The sequence below is a fragment of the Hippocampus bargibanti genome, linkage group LG09 (assembly GCF_051943395.1).
Source record: "Hippocampus bargibanti isolate YZ-2025 linkage group LG09, ASM5194339v1, whole genome shotgun sequence".
NCBI lineage: Eukaryota > Metazoa > Chordata > Actinopteri > Syngnathiformes > Syngnathidae > Hippocampus > Hippocampus bargibanti.
The window spans coordinates 24,351,701-24,372,440 of NC_142742.1; the positions used below are offsets into that span (position 1 = coordinate 24,351,701).

General features: G+C 47.6%; 3 protein-coding genes across 4 annotated transcripts in view; 1 reads left to right on the forward strand and 2 right to left on the reverse strand.

Moving 5' to 3' along the window:
* Nucleotides 1–7,182, forward strand: part of mipol1 (mirror-image polydactyly 1) — a 34,449-nt gene extending 27,267 nt beyond the window's left edge. For both annotated transcript variants that reach the window (XM_089004962.1, XM_089004961.1), the window contains exons 8-13: nucleotides 442–484; nucleotides 1,658–1,828; nucleotides 3,901–3,948; nucleotides 4,560–4,675; nucleotides 5,490–5,606; nucleotides 6,965–7,182. In XM_089004962.1, the coding sequence (XP_088861088.1) occupies nucleotides 442–484; nucleotides 1,658–1,828; nucleotides 3,901–3,948; nucleotides 4,560–4,675; nucleotides 5,490–5,606; nucleotides 6,965–7,031 (562 nt within the window). In that variant the 3' untranslated portion in view covers nucleotides 7,032–7,182. The remainder of the gene's footprint in view (nucleotides 1–441; nucleotides 485–1,657; nucleotides 1,829–3,900; nucleotides 3,949–4,559; nucleotides 4,676–5,489; nucleotides 5,607–6,964) is intronic.
* Nucleotides 7,183–7,975: 793 nt separating this feature from the next.
* foxa1 (forkhead box A1) lies at nucleotides 7,976–14,791 on the reverse strand. The gene is given in 3 exon segments (XM_089004964.1): nucleotides 7,976–9,948; nucleotides 9,951–10,193; nucleotides 14,531–14,791. Coding segments are annotated over 3 exon segments (1,044 nt in total). The 5' UTR covers nucleotides 14,597–14,791; the 3' UTR covers nucleotides 7,976–9,213.
* A 129-nt stretch (nucleotides 14,792–14,920) lies between these two features.
* clec14a (C-type lectin domain containing 14A) lies at nucleotides 14,921–20,531 on the reverse strand. The gene is made up of 2 exons (XM_089004960.1): nucleotides 20,349–20,531; nucleotides 14,921–17,176 (listed from the first exon to the last, which is right to left on the reverse strand). Exon 2 carries the CDS (start codon nucleotides 17,160–17,162, stop codon nucleotides 15,834–15,836), a length of 1,329 nt encoding a protein of 442 aa, XP_088861086.1. The 5' UTR covers nucleotides 17,163–17,176; nucleotides 20,349–20,531; the 3' UTR covers nucleotides 14,921–15,833.
* Between the last annotated feature and the right edge of the window lie 209 nt (nucleotides 20,532–20,740).

Below are 20,740 nucleotides of genomic sequence, written 5' to 3' on the forward strand. Positions count from 1 at the left end.
TTATTACAGCAAAACAGCGGCGCGCTCAATGAAGAAGTTCCCCCGGAGGAGGAACGCCGCAGCGTAAGTAATCTTCGCCGGACGAAAAAGCAGAAGACATAAAAAAAAGAACGAAAGAAACAAGGCGATCCGGTCTGACGAGAATTAAGAAAAAGCTTCAAGAACCGGCATCGACCAACAAAATGGCGGTAGACCAAGAAAATGGCAGCTCAGCAACAAAATCCCCCCCACCCACCATAAGCGAAAAGAACCAGCGCCGCAATTATACAAGAACCCAAAATAAGTCACGGGAACCCAAAATAAGTCACCAGAACCCAAAACTGACCAACAATAACCAAAGAAAGAACCACCACCACAGTTGTACAAGAACCCAAAATAAGTCAACAGGACCCAAAAATGACGGACGGGGGTTTGTACTGATGCCTTTGTGTCCGTTCGCAGGTACGAGCAACCCGACGCGTTGGCCACCGGCGACAGTGACCCGGTAAGGGACTTTGCCCGTTGGCCTTATGGTGCCGTCGCTAACGTTGTTGCTAACGCTGTCGCTAATGCTATCATTAACGCCGAAGCTAATGCCATCGCTAACGCCGTCGCTAATGCCATCGCCAGCGCCGCCGCTAATGTTGTTGCTAACGTTGTTTCTAACGCCCTCGCTCACACCGTCGCTAACGCCATCGCTAACGCCGCCGCTAGCGCACTCGCTAACATTGTTGCTAACGTTGTCGCTAACGCCGTCACTAACACCCTGGCTCATGCCCTCGCTCACGCCATCGCTCACGGCGTTGATAACATTGTCGCTAATGCCGCTGCTAACGCCGCCGCTAATGCCGTCGCTGACACCATCACTAACGCCCTCGCTAACGTCGTTACTAATGCCGTCGCTCACGCCATCGCTAGCGTTGTCGCTAATGCCGTCGCTAACGTCGCCGCTAGCGCCGTCGCTAACATTGTTGCTAACGTTGTCGCTAACGTCGTCACTAACGCCCTGGCTCATGCCCTCACTCACGCCGTCGCTAACGCCGTCGCTAATGCCGCTGCTAACGCCGCCGCTAATGCCATCGCTCGCGTTGTCGCTGACACTGTCGCTAACGCCCTTACTAACGTCGTTGCTAATGCCGTCGCTAACGCCGCCGCTAGCGACATCGCTAACATTGTTGCTAACGTTGTCGCTAACGCCGTCACTAACGCCCTGGCTCATGCCCTCGCTCACGCCGTCGCTCACAGCGTTGATAACGTTGTCGCTAACAGCGTCGCTAATGCCGCTCCTAACGCCGCCGCTAATGCCGTCGCTCACAGCGTTGATAACGTTGTCGCTAACAGCGTCGCTAATGCCGCTCCTAACGCCGCCGCTAATGCCGTCGCTGACACCGTCGCTCACGCCATTGCTAACGTCGCCGCTAGCGCCGTCGCTAACATTGTTGCTAATGCCGTCACTAACGCCCTGTCTCATGCCCTCGCTAACGCCGCCGCTAATGCCGTCGCTAACGTCGTTGCTAATGCCGTCGCTCACGCCATCGCTAGCGTTTTTGCTAACGCCGTCCCTGACGGTGTCGCTAACGTTTTCACTAACGCCTTCGCTCACACCCTCGCTAACGCCGGCGCTAATGTTGTCACTAATTGCCCGCCCCCTTTTTGGGTTTATTTTACCTCCCGACAGGAAGTGACGGAGCTCCTGGAGCGCGTGGGTTCCTCGGCCTCGGCGCAGGAAGTGGCCCACTTCGGACGAGCCCTGGTGGAGCGCTTGCAGGCGGCGGCGCGGCGACGCGGCGACGTGACGGCGCAGGAGATGAAGGCCGTCATGGAGCAGCGAGACGGGTCGCTCGCTAAGGTCTGCCTCTCGTGCGCTCATGTGTGTGTGTTTGCGCGCGTGTCCCGCGACGCCTCGGTGTTTGCGCCGCCGCGCCGCTTTCATGTCAAATATTAGCATAAAAACAAGCGGCGGAAACGACGCGCTCGACTCTCCGGACGAGGACTAAAAAACAGAAATCTTTTGTGATAAAAGAAAATGGCGCCTTTGTGAAGGAACCCCAAAAGAGCAAAGACACCCTTTCACAATAAAAGAGGGCCGCTTGACTCATTTCAGCTGTCCTAATTTCAAGTTCACATAACTCCAGACCCATCTCATTTCGGATTTAACTCTTTTTCTGATGAAATAAGAGAGTCTAATTCATATTAGGGTGCCGATAAAGCGCTGGCCAGACCTTTGGCTAATTTGTTTCCTCTTCCACAAGGGGACAGAATTTCATGTTTTCCTCGTTAGCGCTTTGTTTCAGCTGTTGTTAAAGCGCTATATGTTTGGATAGCATTTTGTAGATCCGCCCCATTTCAAGCTCATATAACTCCAGACCCATATCACTTAGGTATTAACTCTCTTTTTTCTGATAAAAAAAGGAGTGAAGGAGCCCCAAAAGAGCAAAGACACCCTTTCACAATAGAAGAGGGACCATGTGACTTTTTTCATCCGTCTCAATTTTCAAATTCAGATAACTCCAGAGCCATATAACTTAGCAATTAACTCTTTTTTTTTCTGATGATCGACGTCAATGTCGACGTCAATGTCGACGTCGTCCTAAAAGTTAAGATTGTGTGGGTCGTGTAATTTGAGTGACAATGACAATAACCCTGGCACTGGACTGGCCACGTTTTTGCACATCGTTAAAAAAAAAATGAGCAAAAGTTTTCGTTAGGGATCTTTCTCGGAAGGACGGCGGACAGTCGGCGGGTGACGCAACAACACCCCCTCCCCCTCCCCTCGCCCGTCCGTCTTCATCCGCCGCCATTAACCCGCCGGCGTCCGGGCCGAGCGCGGCGCTAAATCCCGCCAGTGTCGGCGGCGCGGCGTCTTTTAACACCCCGCCCCCTTCGGCGTTAACACCGCACCCTCCACAGTAACACCTTAATGCCGCCCCGCCGCCTCAAATATGTTTCAAAGCGGGCGTAATCCCCGGCGGAGAGAAAAAACACTCCATGATGGAGGATCTTGCCCCCCCCTCCCCCCTCTCTCCCCTCGCCCGACACCCCCCCCCTCCTCGCCGCTCGCCGTCCCTCGCTCCCTCTCCTCATCTCTCAGGGATTATCGGACGCCGCTGCCGAAATATTGGAAGGCTGGGGGCGGGGCTCTTCCGCCCCCCCGGGCCTTTATTGAGCTCATATCAGGTCATTACAAGCTTATTAAAAGTGTGCACCTGCTGCCGGGTTGCCGGTTCCATTCCCTCAGCCCTGAAAACCCCCCCTTGTTTTTTTTATTTTATTTTGAAAGTCACCTGTTTTTTTAAATTCTATACAGTGAGACCTCAACTTACGAACTTAATTGTTTCCCAGACAGAGTGTGTAAGGCGAAAAGTGTGTATCTCAAAAAAAAAATCCCATAGGAAACCATTAAAATGGGAATAATCCGTTCCCGGGTTTCCATAAAATATACTTTTCAACTAAATAAGCCTTAAAACTACACATAACATAAAGAAGGAGATGATGGGAAAACACCAACGAGGTGTCCGTTTGTGTGACTTAGCGTCCAAGTAGCAGTACGCTAAGTCGACCATTGCTACGTGTGGCTAAGGGTATTGTTAAATCCTTTCTTTTGAAGTCCCCGGTTGTTAAATTTTCAAGACGCTGAGCAGTCCCAAATTCTCCCTAGCGCGGTGGCTAGCGCTAAAATTGCGTTTTCCTTCCTCGCCGATGATTGACAGAGTTGTACATATAGCTATCTAGCTGGCTAGCTAGCTATTTATTAGCTAGCTATCTAGCTAGCTATTTAACTTGTCCTTTCACTGTAAAGTGAGCTTGAGAGTTTTGAATAGCGCGTGTCAAGAAATGTATTATTATTATTATGAAATAGTCGCGCGCTAGCCCACAAGTGGCGCTAACACGCCGTTTGTTTACTCTTTCATTGCCCCGCAGTGTCGACAATTGCAACAGGAAGTCGTGCGTGAGAGCGACGCCAACCAGGTACACACACACACACACACACACACACACACACACACACACACACACACACACACACACACACACACACACACACACACACACACACACACACACGCACATAGCTGCCAGTTGGCCCATTTGCGGCAACCGAAACGTCTGGTGTGTCATTGTAGCTTTTAATGAAGGGGGGGGGGGGGGCGGGATTACAGCCCGGAGACGCTTATTATTGAACAGCTGACGTTGGATGAGCAGGCGGCCATGCGACGACCCCCCCCCCCCTCCCCCGCCGGCCGCCGGGTGACCTTCAGCCGTACCGTTAAAGGTCGGCGCCCTGGCCGGTGACCTGCTTTGCGGGCGCTTTGATTAATGAGCGCCTCGTCGTTTGAAGACGCCACTTCGACTCGGCGGGAGACGACAAACGCTCCAGCGCCTTCCGTTTCCTTCCTCTTCGTGGTGTGGGCGGGGCCAGGGGGAGGGGGCGGCGTCTCTGTCATCCCGGCCGGGGGCCCACTTCCCGTCCTGAGCGAGATGGCCGCCGCGAGCGATTGGTCGCAGGCGGAATGCGGCGTTTTGCGAGCGTCGACGTTAAAGGCCTCGTCAGCCCCCCGTTTGCCTCTTTGTCCAATCAGGAGGAGCTCGCCAAACTTCGGTGGGAGCGCGACGCCGCCCTGGATGACAGGAAGCGGCTGGAGGCGGAGCTTAAGCAACTAGAGGCGGAGCTACAGCGACTGCGCGCTCAATGCAGGTCAGTTGCGCTTCAACCGTAGCGCGTCGGCGATGGTCAACTAGTCGGCCACCTAGCTAGCTAGCTAGCTAGCTAATAAATAGCTAATAGGTAGTCAGCCACCTAGCTAGCCAGCTAATAGATTGGATTTTGATTTGTATTTGGCTTTATTAGTCTCGCAGTGGAGAAATTTACATTTTACAGCAGCAAAGCTAATAGATAGCTAGTTAATAGATGACTATTAGATAGCCAGCTATCTTGAGAGATAGCTAATAGATAGCCAGCCAATAGAACTAGCTAGCTCGATAGATAGCTAATAGATAGCCAGCTAGCTAGCTAATAGATAGCCAATTGATTGCCAGCTAACCAGCTAGTTAGCTCATAGATAGCTAATAGATAGTAAGATAGCTAGCTAATACATATGGCTAATAGATAGCTAATATACAGCCAGATCACTAGCTAGCTGGATAGATGGCTAATAGATAGCCAATAGATTACCAGCTAGCTAGCTAATAGAGAGCTAATAGATACTAAGATAGCTTGCTAATAGATAGCCAGCTATCTGGACAGATAGCTAATCGATAGCCAGCTAGCTAGATAGCTAATACATAGCCAGATAACTAGCTAGCCAATAGAACTAGTGAGCTGGATAGATAGCTAATAGATAGCCAGCCAGCTAGCTAGCTAATAGATAGCCAACTAACCAGCTAGTTAGCTAATAGATAGCCAGCCAGCTGCATCGATAGCTAATAGACAGCCAGCCAGCTAGATAGTTAATAGATAGCCAGCTAACTAGCTAATAGACATATAATAGACAGCCACCGTCTTCTTTTAGCGGCGAAGGGCCGGCGCCGGCTCCTCCCCTTTCAATGGGCGAGGACCAACCGGATGTGGAGGCGGAGCTTCGACGCTGCCGGGAGGCGGAGCGAGACGCCAGCGACAAAGTCCGCAGGTATTCGTCTCGTCGAAATCGAACCCAACGAAAAATCGATGGCAAAGGGACGATGCCACCTTGGGGGGGGCGGGGTCACGTGACGTCGTCCATTTTGGAGATTGCGGGACACTCGCGGCGTCTTTTTTGAAATGGGCTACGATGTCACGGGCGGACGGCGGTCGCCACTTCATTGATATTCGCATCCCGCGGGTCCGTCCGCCCCTCCCCCCCCCCTTCCCTCCAAAAAAAGTAATCCGCGGCGGCGCGACGCCACTTCCTGTCTCATGGCGGTTGAAGATGAAGGGATGAGAAGCTGATGAAAACAGATTAAGTCGTCCGGGGCTCAAACCCGAGGCTTTCCGCTCTCATTTGGCTGCCAGCGGGGGGGCCGAGTGGGCGGGGGGGGGCGCTGTGAATGGAGACGACGCGCCGAATAGAGACCGGTGTTTGCTCAAAATGGCGGGGGCGGGGGGGCGGCTTGATGGAATCTTCCAACTTTTTCCGAGTGGCGCACTTTCGGTTCGGGCGGCGGGCGGTCCCACATAACGTGGCCGTGTCACGTCTGTTTTCAATGCAGGCCTCCTTTTTCATTTTGGGGCCTTCAAAGCCTCCCTCCCACTCCACTTTTCATCACGATGCTAACGTTAGCCGCACTGCACGCTAATAATAATAATAATAATTCCTCAAAACCCTCAAGGTCACTTTACAGTCACAGTTTTTTTTTCTGTGGGTGAGCAGCGGCAGCCACACGCGCCAGCGTTCACTCAACCTGAAAGTAGCACGGATAGAAAGCTAGTTAGCTAGCGAATAGAAGATAGCTTAGCTAGCTATCTGGCTGGCTATCTGTTTGGATACCTAGCTTGCTACCTAGCTGGCTATCTATTTGCTGTCTATTAGCTATCTATTTGGCTAGCTGGATATCTAGCCAGCTGGCTATTAAATATCTGAGTAGCTATCTATTAGCTATCGAGCTAGCTTTCGATCTATTTGAGTTATTCCGGGCTGAGTGAACGCTGGCGCGTGTGGCTGCCGCTGCTCACCCACAGAAGAAAAAGCTGACTGTAAAGTGACCCTGAGAGTTTTGAACGGCGCTTAGAAATCAAATGTATTATTATTATTATTATTAAGAATAATACATTGTATTTATAGTCACCTTTCAAAACTCTCTAGGACATAGCTAATAGCTAGCTAACCAGATAGCTATATAGCTAAAAATAATAATAATACATTTAATTTCGAAGCGCCTTTCAAAACTCTCAAGATCACTTTATAAATAGCTAATTAGCTACCTAGCTAGATAGCTAATAGATAGCAAATATCTAGCTAGCTTGAAAATTGAGCGCGAAAATCGAGAGAAATTCGTTTTTTCGTTTCAGGTTGGAGCGTCTGGTGGAAGTATTGAGGAAAAAAGTGGGCACGGGAAGCCTGCGCGCCGTCGTCTGATTGGTTGTCGCCATTGCACCCGATGACATCATCTTCTGGCGCCGACACTTTCCCCTCTTTCCCCTTTTCAGCTATCAATTAAAAAAATTCTGACCCAAAAAAAAGTAGATTGATTCGCTCTTGTCCCAACGCGCACACACCAAATTGCCCCCCCACCCCCCGGCCATCCCATTGTGTGGTATCCATGGCGACGGCGGACGGCTCGCGCTCAACTTGGGTGTCCCCGCGCTCATAATCCCGCCGCAACTCTAATCTGCTTGTCCGCCACAAAGAGCGCCTTTCTTCGCCCCCACTTCTGACGGTAACTGTGCGTGTGTGTGTGTGTGTGTGTGTGTGTGTGTGTGTGTGTGTGTGTGTGTGTGTGTGTGTGTGTGTGTGTGTGCGCTCATTTTAAGTCAAGGTAGGGTCTCAAGGGCCCGCCAAGGTAAGGCTTGCAAAGAGAATCTCGACAAAATGGCTTCCGTGATCAAAGTTAGGTGGGAAGGCAAAATGGAGGATTTGATTGGCTGGCTTTTCAAAATGGACGACGCTGTCAAGGTTGACTTTTTTTTGAAGCTGTAAATTAACTCATGAACTGGCGGCCGATGTGCAAATAGGTGTCCACTGCAGTGCCAGGGTTTTTGTCATTGTCACTCCAATTCCAGGACCCGCAGAATATTAACTTTTAGGACTACTTAAACAGTCAATGCAGCATAAGAAACCTTCGACTTTCTTATTTCATCAGAAAAAAAACGTTAATTCCTAAATGATATGGGTCTGGAGTTATGTGAACTTGAAATGGGGGCAGATGTACAAAAGACAATGCGATACATTCATATAGCGCTTTAACAACAGCTGAAACTGAAACAAAGGGCTAACATGGAAAAAAAGTGTCCCCTTATGGAAGGGGAAAAAAAATCCAGAGGTCTGACCAGCGCTTTATCGGCACTCAAGTATGAAATAAACTCTTATTTCATCTGAAAAAGAGTTAATTCCTAAGTAATATGGGTCTGGAGTTATGTGAACTTGAAATTGGAACGGCTGAAACGAGTCACCCGGCTCACTTTTATTGTGAAAGGGTGTCTTTTCTCTTTTGGGGCTCCTTCACAAAAGTGCCATCTTCTTTTATCAGAAAAAAAGAGTTAATTCCTAAGTGATATGGTTCTGGAGTTATATGAGCTTGAAATGGGGCGGATGTACTGGCCCCTTGTTGAAGGAAAAAAAACATAGCCAGCACTTTATCAGCACCCAAGTATAAAAAAACAAAAACCCCCAAAAAAGTGAAATCCTAAACGATATGGATCTGGAGTTATGTGAACATGAAATGAGTGCGGGTTTACAAAATGCAATACATGGATATGGATTTATATAGCGCTTTAGCAACAGCTGAAACCGGAACAAAGCGCTAACATGGCCCTTATGGAAGGGGGATTTTTTTTTTCAAGAGGTCTGGCCAGCGCTTTATCGGCACCCAAGTATGAATTAGACTCATTTCATCGGAAAAAGAGTTGAATCCTAAGTGGTCTGGAGTTCTGTGAGCTTGAAATTGGAAGGGTTGAAACGAGCCACGGTCCTCGTGTGCGGCCGACGCCCCTCTTTTATTGTGAAAGGGTGTCTTTGCTCTTTTGGGGCTCTTCCACAAAGGCGCCATTGTTGCACGTCATTAATTCCAATCCCCATCAAAAGACCCCCCGAGATGCCCAGACGCTCCTTCAAAGTTTTGGACCAGAAGGTGCCCCGCCCCCCCAGACCCTGCCGGGGGCCATATGTTGGCTTTCGGGAACGTTCCGGAATAAAAAGAATTCCCAACGTTGGAAAAAAATCAAGCAGTCCGAGCGTCGATCGTTTTATTTTGAAAGCAATAAGTTAAAAGCATGCACAAAAAGACGCACAAACCTCCTTTTTACCACTGGAGATTTTGGTCGGCATCGTGCAAACTTTTGGACCGATAGCAAATCCTCACCGGGGTAGGCCGCGATTGACCTTTGACCTTTTGAGGTTTTTTTTTTTCCCGCAACGTTCCTTGGTGGTACAACCCGGTCCAGTCGCTTGTCAGCGTTTGGGGTCTGACGTCCAACAGCGGCGACCCCCCGACGAGCCCCGCCCCCCAAAGTCCAACAGTGGGAGGAGTCAAAACAGGAAGTTGTCTCTTCAAGATGGCCGTTTTGAAGTCAAGCCCTAAAGTTTGCCCTTCCGGACCGCCCTAGGAGGTGTGTAGCAGGGCTCTGGCGCAGGCCCCCTGGTAGTAGGGGGCTTCCGGCGGGTCGCCGCCCCTCGCGTACGACGCGTATTGGAGGGCGTCGTACGCCCGCAGGTCCAGTTTGTGCTGCTCGGGCGACGACATCAGGTTGTTGATGGAAAAGGGGTGGTTGAAGGCGTAGTGGGTGTCGCCCTTCAGCTCCGCGCCGTGGTGGGCGGGCGGGAAGAGGGACGACAGCGGCGGAGGCCCGCCCGCCTTGACGTTTTGGGGCGAGCGTCGCCCGGACGAGGGCGCGGCGGGTTTGAGGGCGTGGCGGCAGGGCGATCCGCCGCCCGCGCCGCCCTTCCTGTCGCACTTGAAGCGCTTCTGGCGGCGCAGGTAGCAGCCGTTCTCAAACATGTTGCCCGAATCCGGGTGTAGCGTCCAGTAGGAGCCTTTGCCCGGTTTGTCGGGCGAGCGGGACACTTTGACGAAGCAGTCGTTGAAGGACAGCGAGTGGCGGATGGAGTTCTGCCAGCGCTGCTGGTTGTTGCGGTAGAAGGGGAACAGCTCCATGATCCACTGGTAGATCTCGCTTAGCGTTAGCATCTTGCCCGGCGCCTGCTGGATGGCCATGGTGATCAGCGAGATGTACGAGTAGGGCGGCTTGGCGTGCGGGTAGCTGCGCCGCGCCGCCTTGCCCTCGCGCGCGACGTTCGGGTTCGAGTTCGGGTTCAGGTTCAGGTTCAGGCCTCCCCGCCAACGCCGCCGCCGTACTGGGCCCCGCCGTATGCGTGGTGGTGATGCGGCCCCGCCGCCTGCCCCGCGCCGCCGCCGCCGCACGGGCTCATCCCGCCGCTCATGCCGCCGTTGCCCAAGCAGGACACGCCCATCCCGGACACGGGGGCGGGGCTTAGGCCGCCGTACGCCACGTTGAAGGAGGCCCCGCCGCCGGCCGACATGTAGCCGGACATCCCCAGGCCGGCCGACATCGGGGAGTACACCTGCGCGGGAAGGGGGGGGGGGGGCAAAGGTCAACTATCGGTGGGCCCCGCCAGGCGACCCCGACGTGATCGCTCGGCGGGACCCAAAGTCACGTGACTTTTTCCACTTGTGTGTTGAAGTAAATTCATGGTGGCGCCCCCGTGTGGTCAATTTGCCACGCATGGACGTTTTTTTCCCGAAAAACAACCAGGCATTTTTTTGGCTAAAAATAAAATGGCGGCTTTTTTCACGCCAAAAATGCCTTACATGGTTTATTAATTTTTGGTGCTAAAAATGGCGTACTATACATGGTCGTTTTTTTCGACAAAAAAACGCCTTATTATACACTACTACTATTATACATCAGGGGTCTCAAACTCGCGGCCCGCAGGCCAACTGCGGCCCCCAAAAGCATATTTTGCGGCCCGCCTTGATATGAAAGATTAATGTTAGTGCGGCCCGCGTGATTGATATGAACGAAACTTGCGCAAAGCGGACCGCGTGTCTTTTTTGGGAGCACATACTTATATGTGAGAAGCTCTTCTCCACCTTGAACTTCAAGAAGTCCAAGTACAGGTCCGGACTTACTGAGGAGCATCTTCAAGCCTAGTGAAAAGAAGCGCTGCCAGGTCTCGAGCGGCGAGAAGTAGGCAAGAGAAGCCATCTTTAGGACACTTCATGTTCAATATTTTCTTGATGTGAAGAAAGTTAAAGAACTGTGAATACAGACATTTGAAACTTTATTCAAATAATTAGGTTTCTTGTGTTTTTTTTTCAGTCGTCTCTATCTGCCTTGTGATCGTTATAATTATTGTATTGAATTTATTTTTTTATTCATTTTTTTGTGTGTTAAAAAGAAAGATTTTGAGAACATTGGAATGTTTTAATCTGTGAAAATCCTGTTGCGGCGCAGCCTCACCCAGACTGCCTCCAGCGGCCCACGGGTCCATTGAGTTTGAGGGCCCTGCTATACATGCTCGGTTTTTTTCGGCTAAAAACGCCTTACTATATATATATATATACTTGGTAATTTTGTTCGCTCTAAAAATACTACAATACATGCTCATTTTTTTGCGTTAAAAATGGTCGTTATTTTTGGCTAACAACGCCTTGCTTCATTGGTCGTTCTTGAATAATGGAAAGCCTTTAAAGGTCCCACAATGGGGAAATTGTGGAGATGACCGGAATCGAACGCAGGACACCGTACATGCAAATCATGCGCTCTGCCACTGAGCTACATCACCAATTAATCTGCTGTAACATCTTAGCATACATGGTCAGTTTTTTTTCGGCTAAAAATGCCTCACTATACATGGCCATTTTTTTCGCTCTAAAATTGCCTTACTATATACATGGTCATTTTTTGCGCTAAAAACGCCTTACTATACTTGGTCGTTTTTTTGCGCTAAAAATGCCTTACAATACATGGTCGTTTATTTTGGGCTAAAAAGGCCTTACTATACGGGGTAAATTTTTTTTGCGCTAAAAACGCCTTACTGTACATGGTAATTTTTTTCGCTGTAAAAATGCCTTATAATACATGGTCGTTTATTTTGGGCTAAAAACGCATTACTATACATGGTCAGTTTTTTACTCTAAAAACGGCTCACTATACGTGGTAGTTTTTATCACTCAAAAAATGCCTTACTATTCTTGGTCGTATTTTATTTTAAAGCAGATTCTTTACTTACAGACAGTGTATTGTAGGTGTTCAAATAGCTGACATGTTTCGGTGTATACTTCCGCCTTCAATACACCTACAACCTACAATACACTGTCTGTAAGTCAAGAATCTGCTTTAAATTAGATATCAAGTAGACAGGATGAACTTAGTACAATGATATATACTTGGTCATTTTTTTGCGCTGAAAACGCTTTACTATACATGATCGTTTTTTTTCGGCTGAAAACGCCTTACTATACATGGCTGTTTTTTTTGCGCTAAAAACGGCTTACTTGTACATGGTTGTTTTTCCCACTTAAAAAACGCCCTAATATACATGGTCATTTTTTTCGGCTAAAATCGCCTTACTACACATGGTCATTTTTTTGCGCTAAAAACGCCTTACTATAAATGGTAATTTTTTTTCGGCTAAAAACGCCTTACTATATATACATGGTGATTCTTTTCGCTCTAAAAATGCCTTACTATACATGGTCATTTTTTTGCGCTAAAAATGCCTCACTATAAATGGTCGGGGTTTTTTTCGCCTAAAAACGCCTTACTATACATGGTCATTTTTTCGGCTAAAAACGCCTTACTATACATCAGGGGTGTCAAAGTCGTTTTTTTTCCGCTGGCCACATTGTAGTTATGGTTTCCTCTCGAGGGCCGTTATGAATTTGGGGAACCCATTAGAATGTTTAAATCCCTTCAAATATTACATATAGAGCACACAGCAAATTAATGAATAACTCGTTTTCAAATCTGAAGTCAAGAATAATGACTTTTATTGTGGTTGACATCCAAAAATATGAAATTTTGGCTCAGATTTAGCAATCATCATGGAATTTAACAAGTTAGATTTGCTTTCGCGGGCCGAAAAAAAATGATGTGGCGGGCCGGATTTGGCCCGCGGGCCGTGACTTTGACACCCGTGCTATACATGGTCGTTTTTTTTGTGACAAAACGGCGTTCCATACGTGGTCGTTTTTTCCACTTAAAAACGCCTTAATATACATGGCAGTTTTTTGGGCGCTAAAAACGCCTCACCATACATGTTCGTTTTATTTTATGCTAAAAACGCCTTTCTATACATGATCTTTTTTTTGCCAAAAAACAGCTTACTATACTTGTTTTTTTTCAGCTCAAAACGCCTTACTCAGTTGTTTTTCTTTTTTGCCTAAATACACGGTAATTTTTTTTTCCGGCTAAAAACCCCTTATTATATGTTACAAAATATCCAATAAGTTAAAAGGGAGCCCAGACCAACCAAACACAAACAAATTCGGGTAAGCATTCCACGTCATATTTTCTGTCATAATTCCCGAATAAATTTCTGAATAGCAGTGAATGAGTGGAGGGGGTGATGGACTCTATTTCGCGGATTTTTTGTCTGTCGCAGGTGGTCCTGGTCTCCAATTTCCGCGAAAAACGAGGGTTTACTGTACATGGTCGTTTTTTATTTTTTTCGGCCTAAAAAAACACCTTACTTTTTTTTCGTGCTAAAAACGCCACGGTCGTTTTTTGGGGGGCTAAAAATGCCATACTATACGTGGTCGTTTTTTTTTTTTTTTTTTTTTGGGGGGGGGGGGGGGGGGTAAAAATGACATACTATATACGTGCTCGTTTTTTTAGGAAACGAAAAACGCTAAAATTCCTTACTATACATGGTCGTTTTTTGTATGCTAAAAACATCTTGTATTGTAAGACGTGGTCGTTTTTTGGGGGGGGGGCAAAAATGCCTTACTGTTCGTTGTTTTTTTTTTCAGGCAAAAATAAAACGCTAAAAATGCATTATTATACATGATCGTTTTTTGTTAGTTTTTATAATAATAATAATCATAATAATAATGCATTTCATTTTTTGTGTTCTTTCCGATAAGTGAGATTTGTTTTTGTGTCAAAATAAGAGCAACGAAAACAAATGTTGCTTGTGTGTGTTTTTTTTTTTCTTACTTGGTCGACGTTTGAACGACAAGGTCCATTTGACGGCTTTTTTCAGTTTACGGCTTCCTAACAAATTTGACGTCGTTCCACTTGGAAATTGGGACCATCACGATCGCTCCTGCGTGTCCTTTTCAACTCTGACTTTTTGGTATTTTATTTAATGTTGTTTTTTTTTTATAATTTAACGAAACAGAATTGACGTTTGCCAACAAAATGGCGAAGGTTTCAGGTGAACAATTTGACGAATCTGTCGACGAACGACTCGATTCTTTTTAAATCTTCCCAACATGATCAAGATAAAATGATAGCATTGTTTTGTTGTACATTTTAGCGCGTTTAATCGTTCACACATTTGTCTGTTAATCCGTACATTTGTTTAGTTTTATCCGATTAACCCCGCCGCCTCGGCAATTTGGACAATTTGTGATCGTAACGAATATGCTGTGCGGAACGAATCTGCTGTTCGCTTAATGAAATTGAAGCGAAAGTGCTTTTTTTTTTGTAAAACTAATAATATTTGTGAGCAATTGTAACATACTAAATACGTCACAATAGCTAACAAATATTAATTTACATATTAAATATGTAACATTGCTCACAAATGATTTTGCGTGTGTGAAATTCCTCCTCCGCGTAGAGTTGTGGAAACTTTGCCCCCGTTTGTGAAAAAAGTGCGTGTCCAAATTTTGGCGTGTTTAAGTATTTTTTTTTTTTGGTGTGCAGGAAACCAAACGTGCGTGTGGTCACCTCGTCGCCGTAGAAGCATGTCCAGTCCGCAGCCTCCTGACCTTCCATCTTCACCGAACCCAGCATCTCCTTGGCCCCGAAACACGCGTGACGACGACGCTGAGGAGGAGGAGGAGGAGAAAAGTCACCTCCCGTGCTGGTCCTCCTGGTCCTGGTCCAGCTGATGACGGTTCTGGGGCTGACGGGAGGACTCCGAGCCAGCGAGGTGACGACAAGAAGAAGAAGAAGAAGAGAAACTCTGCCTGATGAAGATGAAGGCCCGGCCCTCCTCTTCATCCTTCCACCACCTCCGTGCCTTTCATCTTCATCATCATCTTCATCATTATCATCATCTATCATCTTGATCATAATTGCGATGAAAAACTAAAAAAAAAAATACTTGATCCTTCATTTCACATTTAGAGGTGTTTTATTTTGAAATATCGTTATTATACAGTGCTTCAAAAAAGTGTCCAATATATGCAGTGTTGAAAACATGACCAATCAAAATAATGCTCTATTATATAGTTAGCCCGATAACAATTTCCGCATATTTTTTATTCCAGGATGACGAAATTTAATCATGTCAAAAATGCACAAAATATTCCATGAAAAATTTGAATGTTGCTGTAAAGAAAAAAAAAGCAAATCTTGGCCATTTGCTTTTCAAGGCAAATTGGCAAGAACACCAAAAACGTTTAGTTTTACATTTCCAAAAAAAAAAATGGATTTTTAAAATCTGTATTTCCATTTTTTTTCCCTTTGGTCATTATTTCAAGCATGTGCGTTTTTATTTTGAAATCGCAACACTTAATCAATTCGTGCAAATGTTTAATTTGTACATCGATTATTTAATCTGGCTGTACAGTACTTTATTGCTTCACTATAAAAATTGTGATTCAAATAAATAAAATAATAATAAAAACGACACCAGTGACGATTGATTGATTTGTTGCAATTTGATTGTTGCGCTCCTAATAATAAATCGATTTACGCCATTACATTGTCGGTCATTTTGTTGCCGTGTCACAAATCGTTAAAAAAACGGATGGCGACGTAATCCCGAGCGTATTTCAATCGAAAATTGATTTCCGACACCAAACTGCGCGCTTGCAGAAAGGCGATTGGATGCCGCCATCTGGTGGCCGATCAGGGAAACTGCAGCCACTTTCACTGGCCAACAAGCCTCAGTGCACTTGCACTCGGCTGCCACCAGAGGGAGTCATCGTACTGGCTTTTCTACCTACCTGTGCGTGACATAAAAAAGAATCAAACAAAATCACTGTGATGTCAACTATGACGTCATTGGCGAGAAGAAGTGACCTCAGGAGGCCATGTTGTCTTTTTGTCGCGCCTCCTCGTGCTTTTTACTGCGCTTCTTCAGGCAGCACCAAACGGTCACCGCGGCAACGAGGACGAGAACCAGCAGGACGACGGCGGCGCCCACCAAGGCCGGGACCGGCGCCCCGGCGAAGGGTCCGGGGGTGTCGCCGTCGGCGGGCTCGCACAGCGTCCCGTTCCGGGCGCAGACGCACGTGTAGGAACCCGGCGTGTTGAGGCACCGGCGGCGGCACCCGTGCGCCCCCGAGCACTCGTCCACGTCCACGCAGACCCCCAGGAGGTCCTTGCTGTAACCGGTTTGGCATGGGGTGCACACGGCGCTCAGGTCGGCCAGAGCGCCGCTCGCCAGGCGCCACGTGCCCCGGCAGTGAAGATCCAGACGGACTTTGGACCAGCAGTCCACTCGGATCCGGCTGCTGTTGTCAGGGTCCAGACTGAGGAAACGAGCGCCGGCAACCACGGGGCGGGGGCATGAACCGGATCCCGATTCAAGGCCTGGCTCGCCCGGTCCTCTTCCGGGTTCCTTCGCTTGCGGTCCGACGGTTCCGGGTCGAGTAGATTCGACTTCGACAAGATCCGGTCCGCCGGTTGCGGGTTTTGGCGCCTCCGCTCGTTCCGACGGTTCAGGAAGTGCGGGTGTCGCAGATTCGGGTCCCGCAGTGGCGGGCGTCGGCGGTTCTGGTATTTGCTCAGAGACTCGAGGTCCCTCCGATTCAGGTCTGGTAAATCCTGGCCCGGTCGGTGTCGGTCTTGCAGGTCCAGGTCCGGTCGGTTGAAGTGTAGCGGGCTCAGGATGACCGAGTCGAGGTCCGTCAGAGTCCAGGTTGCATATGAAGAAGTTCTTGGTCTTGCAGCTGAGCGGCAGGAGCCCCCAGCCGGTGATCGCCGAGCCATCCGACTGGGCGACCAGTCCCGCGCACAGAACCGAAGTGCAGGTCCGTTCTGGCTCGCGAGCCCAGAAGGTCTCGCTAGCCTCCTCGCCCCCTCGGGTCCATTTGAAGCCTCTGAGGGGCAGCGAGGGGACCACGCATTGGTTCTTGGCCTTCTTCAGGGCCACCCAGAAGGGGGGCGAGCCGGCGGGCGCCGACTCGGAGACGGTCTCGAGGACTTGGCGGAGCTCCTGGGCTCTGGCGAAGGAGGCCAGACCGTGAGGCTGGCACACCTCCAGCGCTCGCTCGAAGGCCAGCGGGGTAAGATGGAGCGCGTAGCGTCGCCGCCGCGGGTCGAGGGCGGCGGACGCCGTCGTCAGGGTGAGTGCGAAAACCAACAGCCGGAGGAAGGCGGGACCGGGCGGTGGCGGTGGCGCTAACATGGCGGCGACTCCTCCTACCAGACGGAGAACAAACAAGTCGGTGGGGATATAAACTACCAGAAAGACTTTAGTTTGCTGACGAAGCTTTTTGGATGGGAAGCGAAATGTCCGACACCTTCAAAGAAGTACAGATGACGGCTGAAGGAACATCTTCATCGCTGCAAATAAATAGATAAAAAGCTAGCAGATAGCTAATAGATAGCCAACAGATAGCTAGCTGGATAGCCAGCAACCCAGATATCCATGTAGCTCATAGATAGCCAGCTAGATAGCTAGCCACCTAGATAGCTAGATAGCTATTAGATCGCGAGCCAGATAGCCAGCCACCCAGATAGCCAAATAGCTAATAGATAGCCAGCTATATAGCTCGCCACCTAGATAGCTATATCGCAAATAGATATCCAGCTAGATAGCCAGCCACCTAGATAGCAACATAGCTAATAGATAGCCAGCTAGATAGTTCGCCACCTGGATAGCCATATAGCCATATAGCCAACAGATAGCCAGCTAGATAGCTAGCCACCTAGATAGCTATTAGATCGCTAGCCAGATAGCCAGCCACCCAGATAGCCAAATAGCTAATAGATAGCCAGCTATATAGCTCGCCACCTAGATAGCTATATCGCAAAAAGATATCCAGCTATATAGCCAGCCACCTAGACAGCTACATAGCTGATAGCCAGCTAGATAGCCAGCCACCTAAATAGCTACATAGCTAATAGATAGCCAGCTAGATAGTTCGCCACCTAGATAGCCATATAGCCAACAGATAGCCAGCCACCTAGATAGCTATATAGCTAATAGATAGCCACCTCGATAGCTAGCCACCTAGATAGCTATATAGCTATTAGATAGCTAGATAGCCAGCCACCCAGATAGCTATATAGCTAATAGTTAGTCACCTAGATAGCTATTAGATAGCTAGATAGCCAGCCACCCAGATAGCTATGTAGCTAATAGATAGCCAGCTAGATAACTAGCCACCTAGATAGCCATATAGCCAACAGATAGCCAGCTAGATAGCTAGCCACCTAGATAACTAGATAGCGAATAGCTAGCTAGCTAGCTAGCACACTGAATGTCAATGCAACTACGTTGCCAATATTTCATCACAGGGTGAGGTCATCACACCCACACACCAAAATATAAATAAAAACCCGCTCAGGTGCAATTAGCAACGTATTCGCACTTGATCTTCTCTTTCAAGTATTATGTTAAGTATGTGGATTGGTCGCGGCTTGGAATTGAAGCGGATTGACATGGGACAGGAGATGGGAGATAATCTCTTTTGGTCAATGGATGCTACCGTCTCCTGCTTGCTTTCAACATTCAGCTTGTAGCAGATGTGCACATTCCACCATGATCCACTGGTGAAAAGGACGCTTTCATCCTCTAGAACTGCTTCATACAACATCGGATCTTTGTGTTGTCTTACATTATTTGTTGTTTTGTTCTTTTTGACTTCAAGATGGCGCCGCCGGAGTGGCTGCCTTTACAGCAGCCGCTGTATTTTGTTTTTCTACTTCTTCCTTTCCTTTCCGCTTCCTTTGATCACTTTGACGCTGTGAAATGTCCATTTCTCCACGGCGAGACTAATCAAGGCTAATCCAATCCAATCGGGTAAAAGGAGCAGCACATAAAGTGTTACCTCGGCTTACGAATGCTTTAGCTAAACATTAAAGTCACAAGAATGTAATCTTGGCAGACAAACCAAGCCACACGGCAGTTTTTGTCACCCTCCTTTGGGTGCAGACGTGGTTTGTTATCAAGTGGAGTACGTTTTCTATTATGGGAGCAAAAAAGACCCCATCACAGGCTCTTGTCAAAGTCAGCTTTATTATTTATTTATTTGTTAAGCCTGATACCGGAGGAGTGGGGGTAATAGGCCAGTCGTTAGTCAGGAATGTAGGAACACTCAGTGGGGCCACAGGGAGGGGTCCTCTGCTCCCCACAACCGGAGAGTAGGGACCTATCATAGCTGTGTCCGGCGCCGCCATGTCTGGACAATAGGGATATATAAATAGGACCGATACGACCAGTCAGACTTTAGTTCGCTGACGAAGCCTCTCGGATAGGAGGCGAAACGTCCGACAACTTCAAAAAAAGTACAGATGACGGCTGAAGAAACCTTCTCATCGATGGACCACTCCTGTACGACTGAGAGCTTACAGATATATTTTCTGTAGTTGTAAGGCTTATTTAGGAGAAAATTATGTTTTATGGGGACCTGGGAACGGATTATTCTCATTTTAATGGTTTCTTATGGGAAATAAAAGTTTGGAAGATGAACCTTTTCGCCCTACACACGCTTTCTTCGAACCAAATTAAGTTGTTTTAAATTATATATAAAATAAGGTATATTTTGTGTAGTTTTAAGGCTTATTTAATAGAAAACTATGTTTTAGGGGGACCTGGGAACATATTTTTCTCATTTTAATAATTCCCAATGAGAAATTGTTTGGAAGACGAACTTTTCGCCTTACACACACTTTCTGGGAACCAATGCCGTTTTTTTATTATACATAAAATAAGGTCTATTGTGTAGTTTTAAGACTTATTCAGTAGAAAATCATGTTTTACCGGGGCCTGGGAACGGATTATTTTCATTTTAATGGTTTCTTATGGGGAATCAATGTTTGGAAGGCGAACTTTTCGCCTTACACACGCTTTCTGGGAACCAATGACGTTTTTTTATTATACATAAACTAAGGTATATTTTGTGTAGTTTTAAGGCTTATTTAATAGAAAACTATGTTTTATGGGGACCTGGGAACGGATTATTCTCATTTTAATGGTTTCTTATGGGAAATAAAAGTTTGGAAGATGAACTTTTCACCCTAGACATGCTTTCTGGGAACCAAATTAAGTTTTTTTTAATTGTATTTAAAATAAGGTATATTTTGTGTCGTTTTAAGGCTTATTTAATAGAAATTTGTTTTATGGGGACCTGGGAACGGATTATTCTTATTTTAATGGTTTCTTATGGGAAATAAAAGTTTGGAAGACGAACTTTTCACCTTACACACATCTTTTGGGAACCAATTAAGTTCGTAAGCTGAGGTATCACCGTATTAGCAAAAGCGTCTCCCCCTCACAAACGAAAATTGGAGTAAAGCCCCGCCCCCTTCGCCATTTTCACAATCGCTACAAATAAGACAAATTCGACAAACAAGGCCAAATTCTTACCTTGAAATGTCTTTTGCGTTCTCGAGCGGCCGCGAGCGAACAAGAAGTCTGGTACCGACTGGCAAGCTTACCCTCAGCGCCAACCCCCTCCTCGGCGCACACCTCCCTTTTTTCCTGCCGGGACAGGAAGTGTGCGCTGTCTTGATACGAGTAGCCGCCTTCCTTAAATCCTTCGTTTTTCTTTCTTCGTGAGTCACGTCAACGCTTTCGTTTTGGGTTTCCGACAACTAAACAACACACACACACACACACACACACATATACACACACACATATATATACACACACACACACACACACACACACACACACACACACACTCGCAAGGAACAAAATGGAGCTCATCTAATCAATCTTAATGACTTGGAAGGAAATAGTTGAGCGTGACAGGA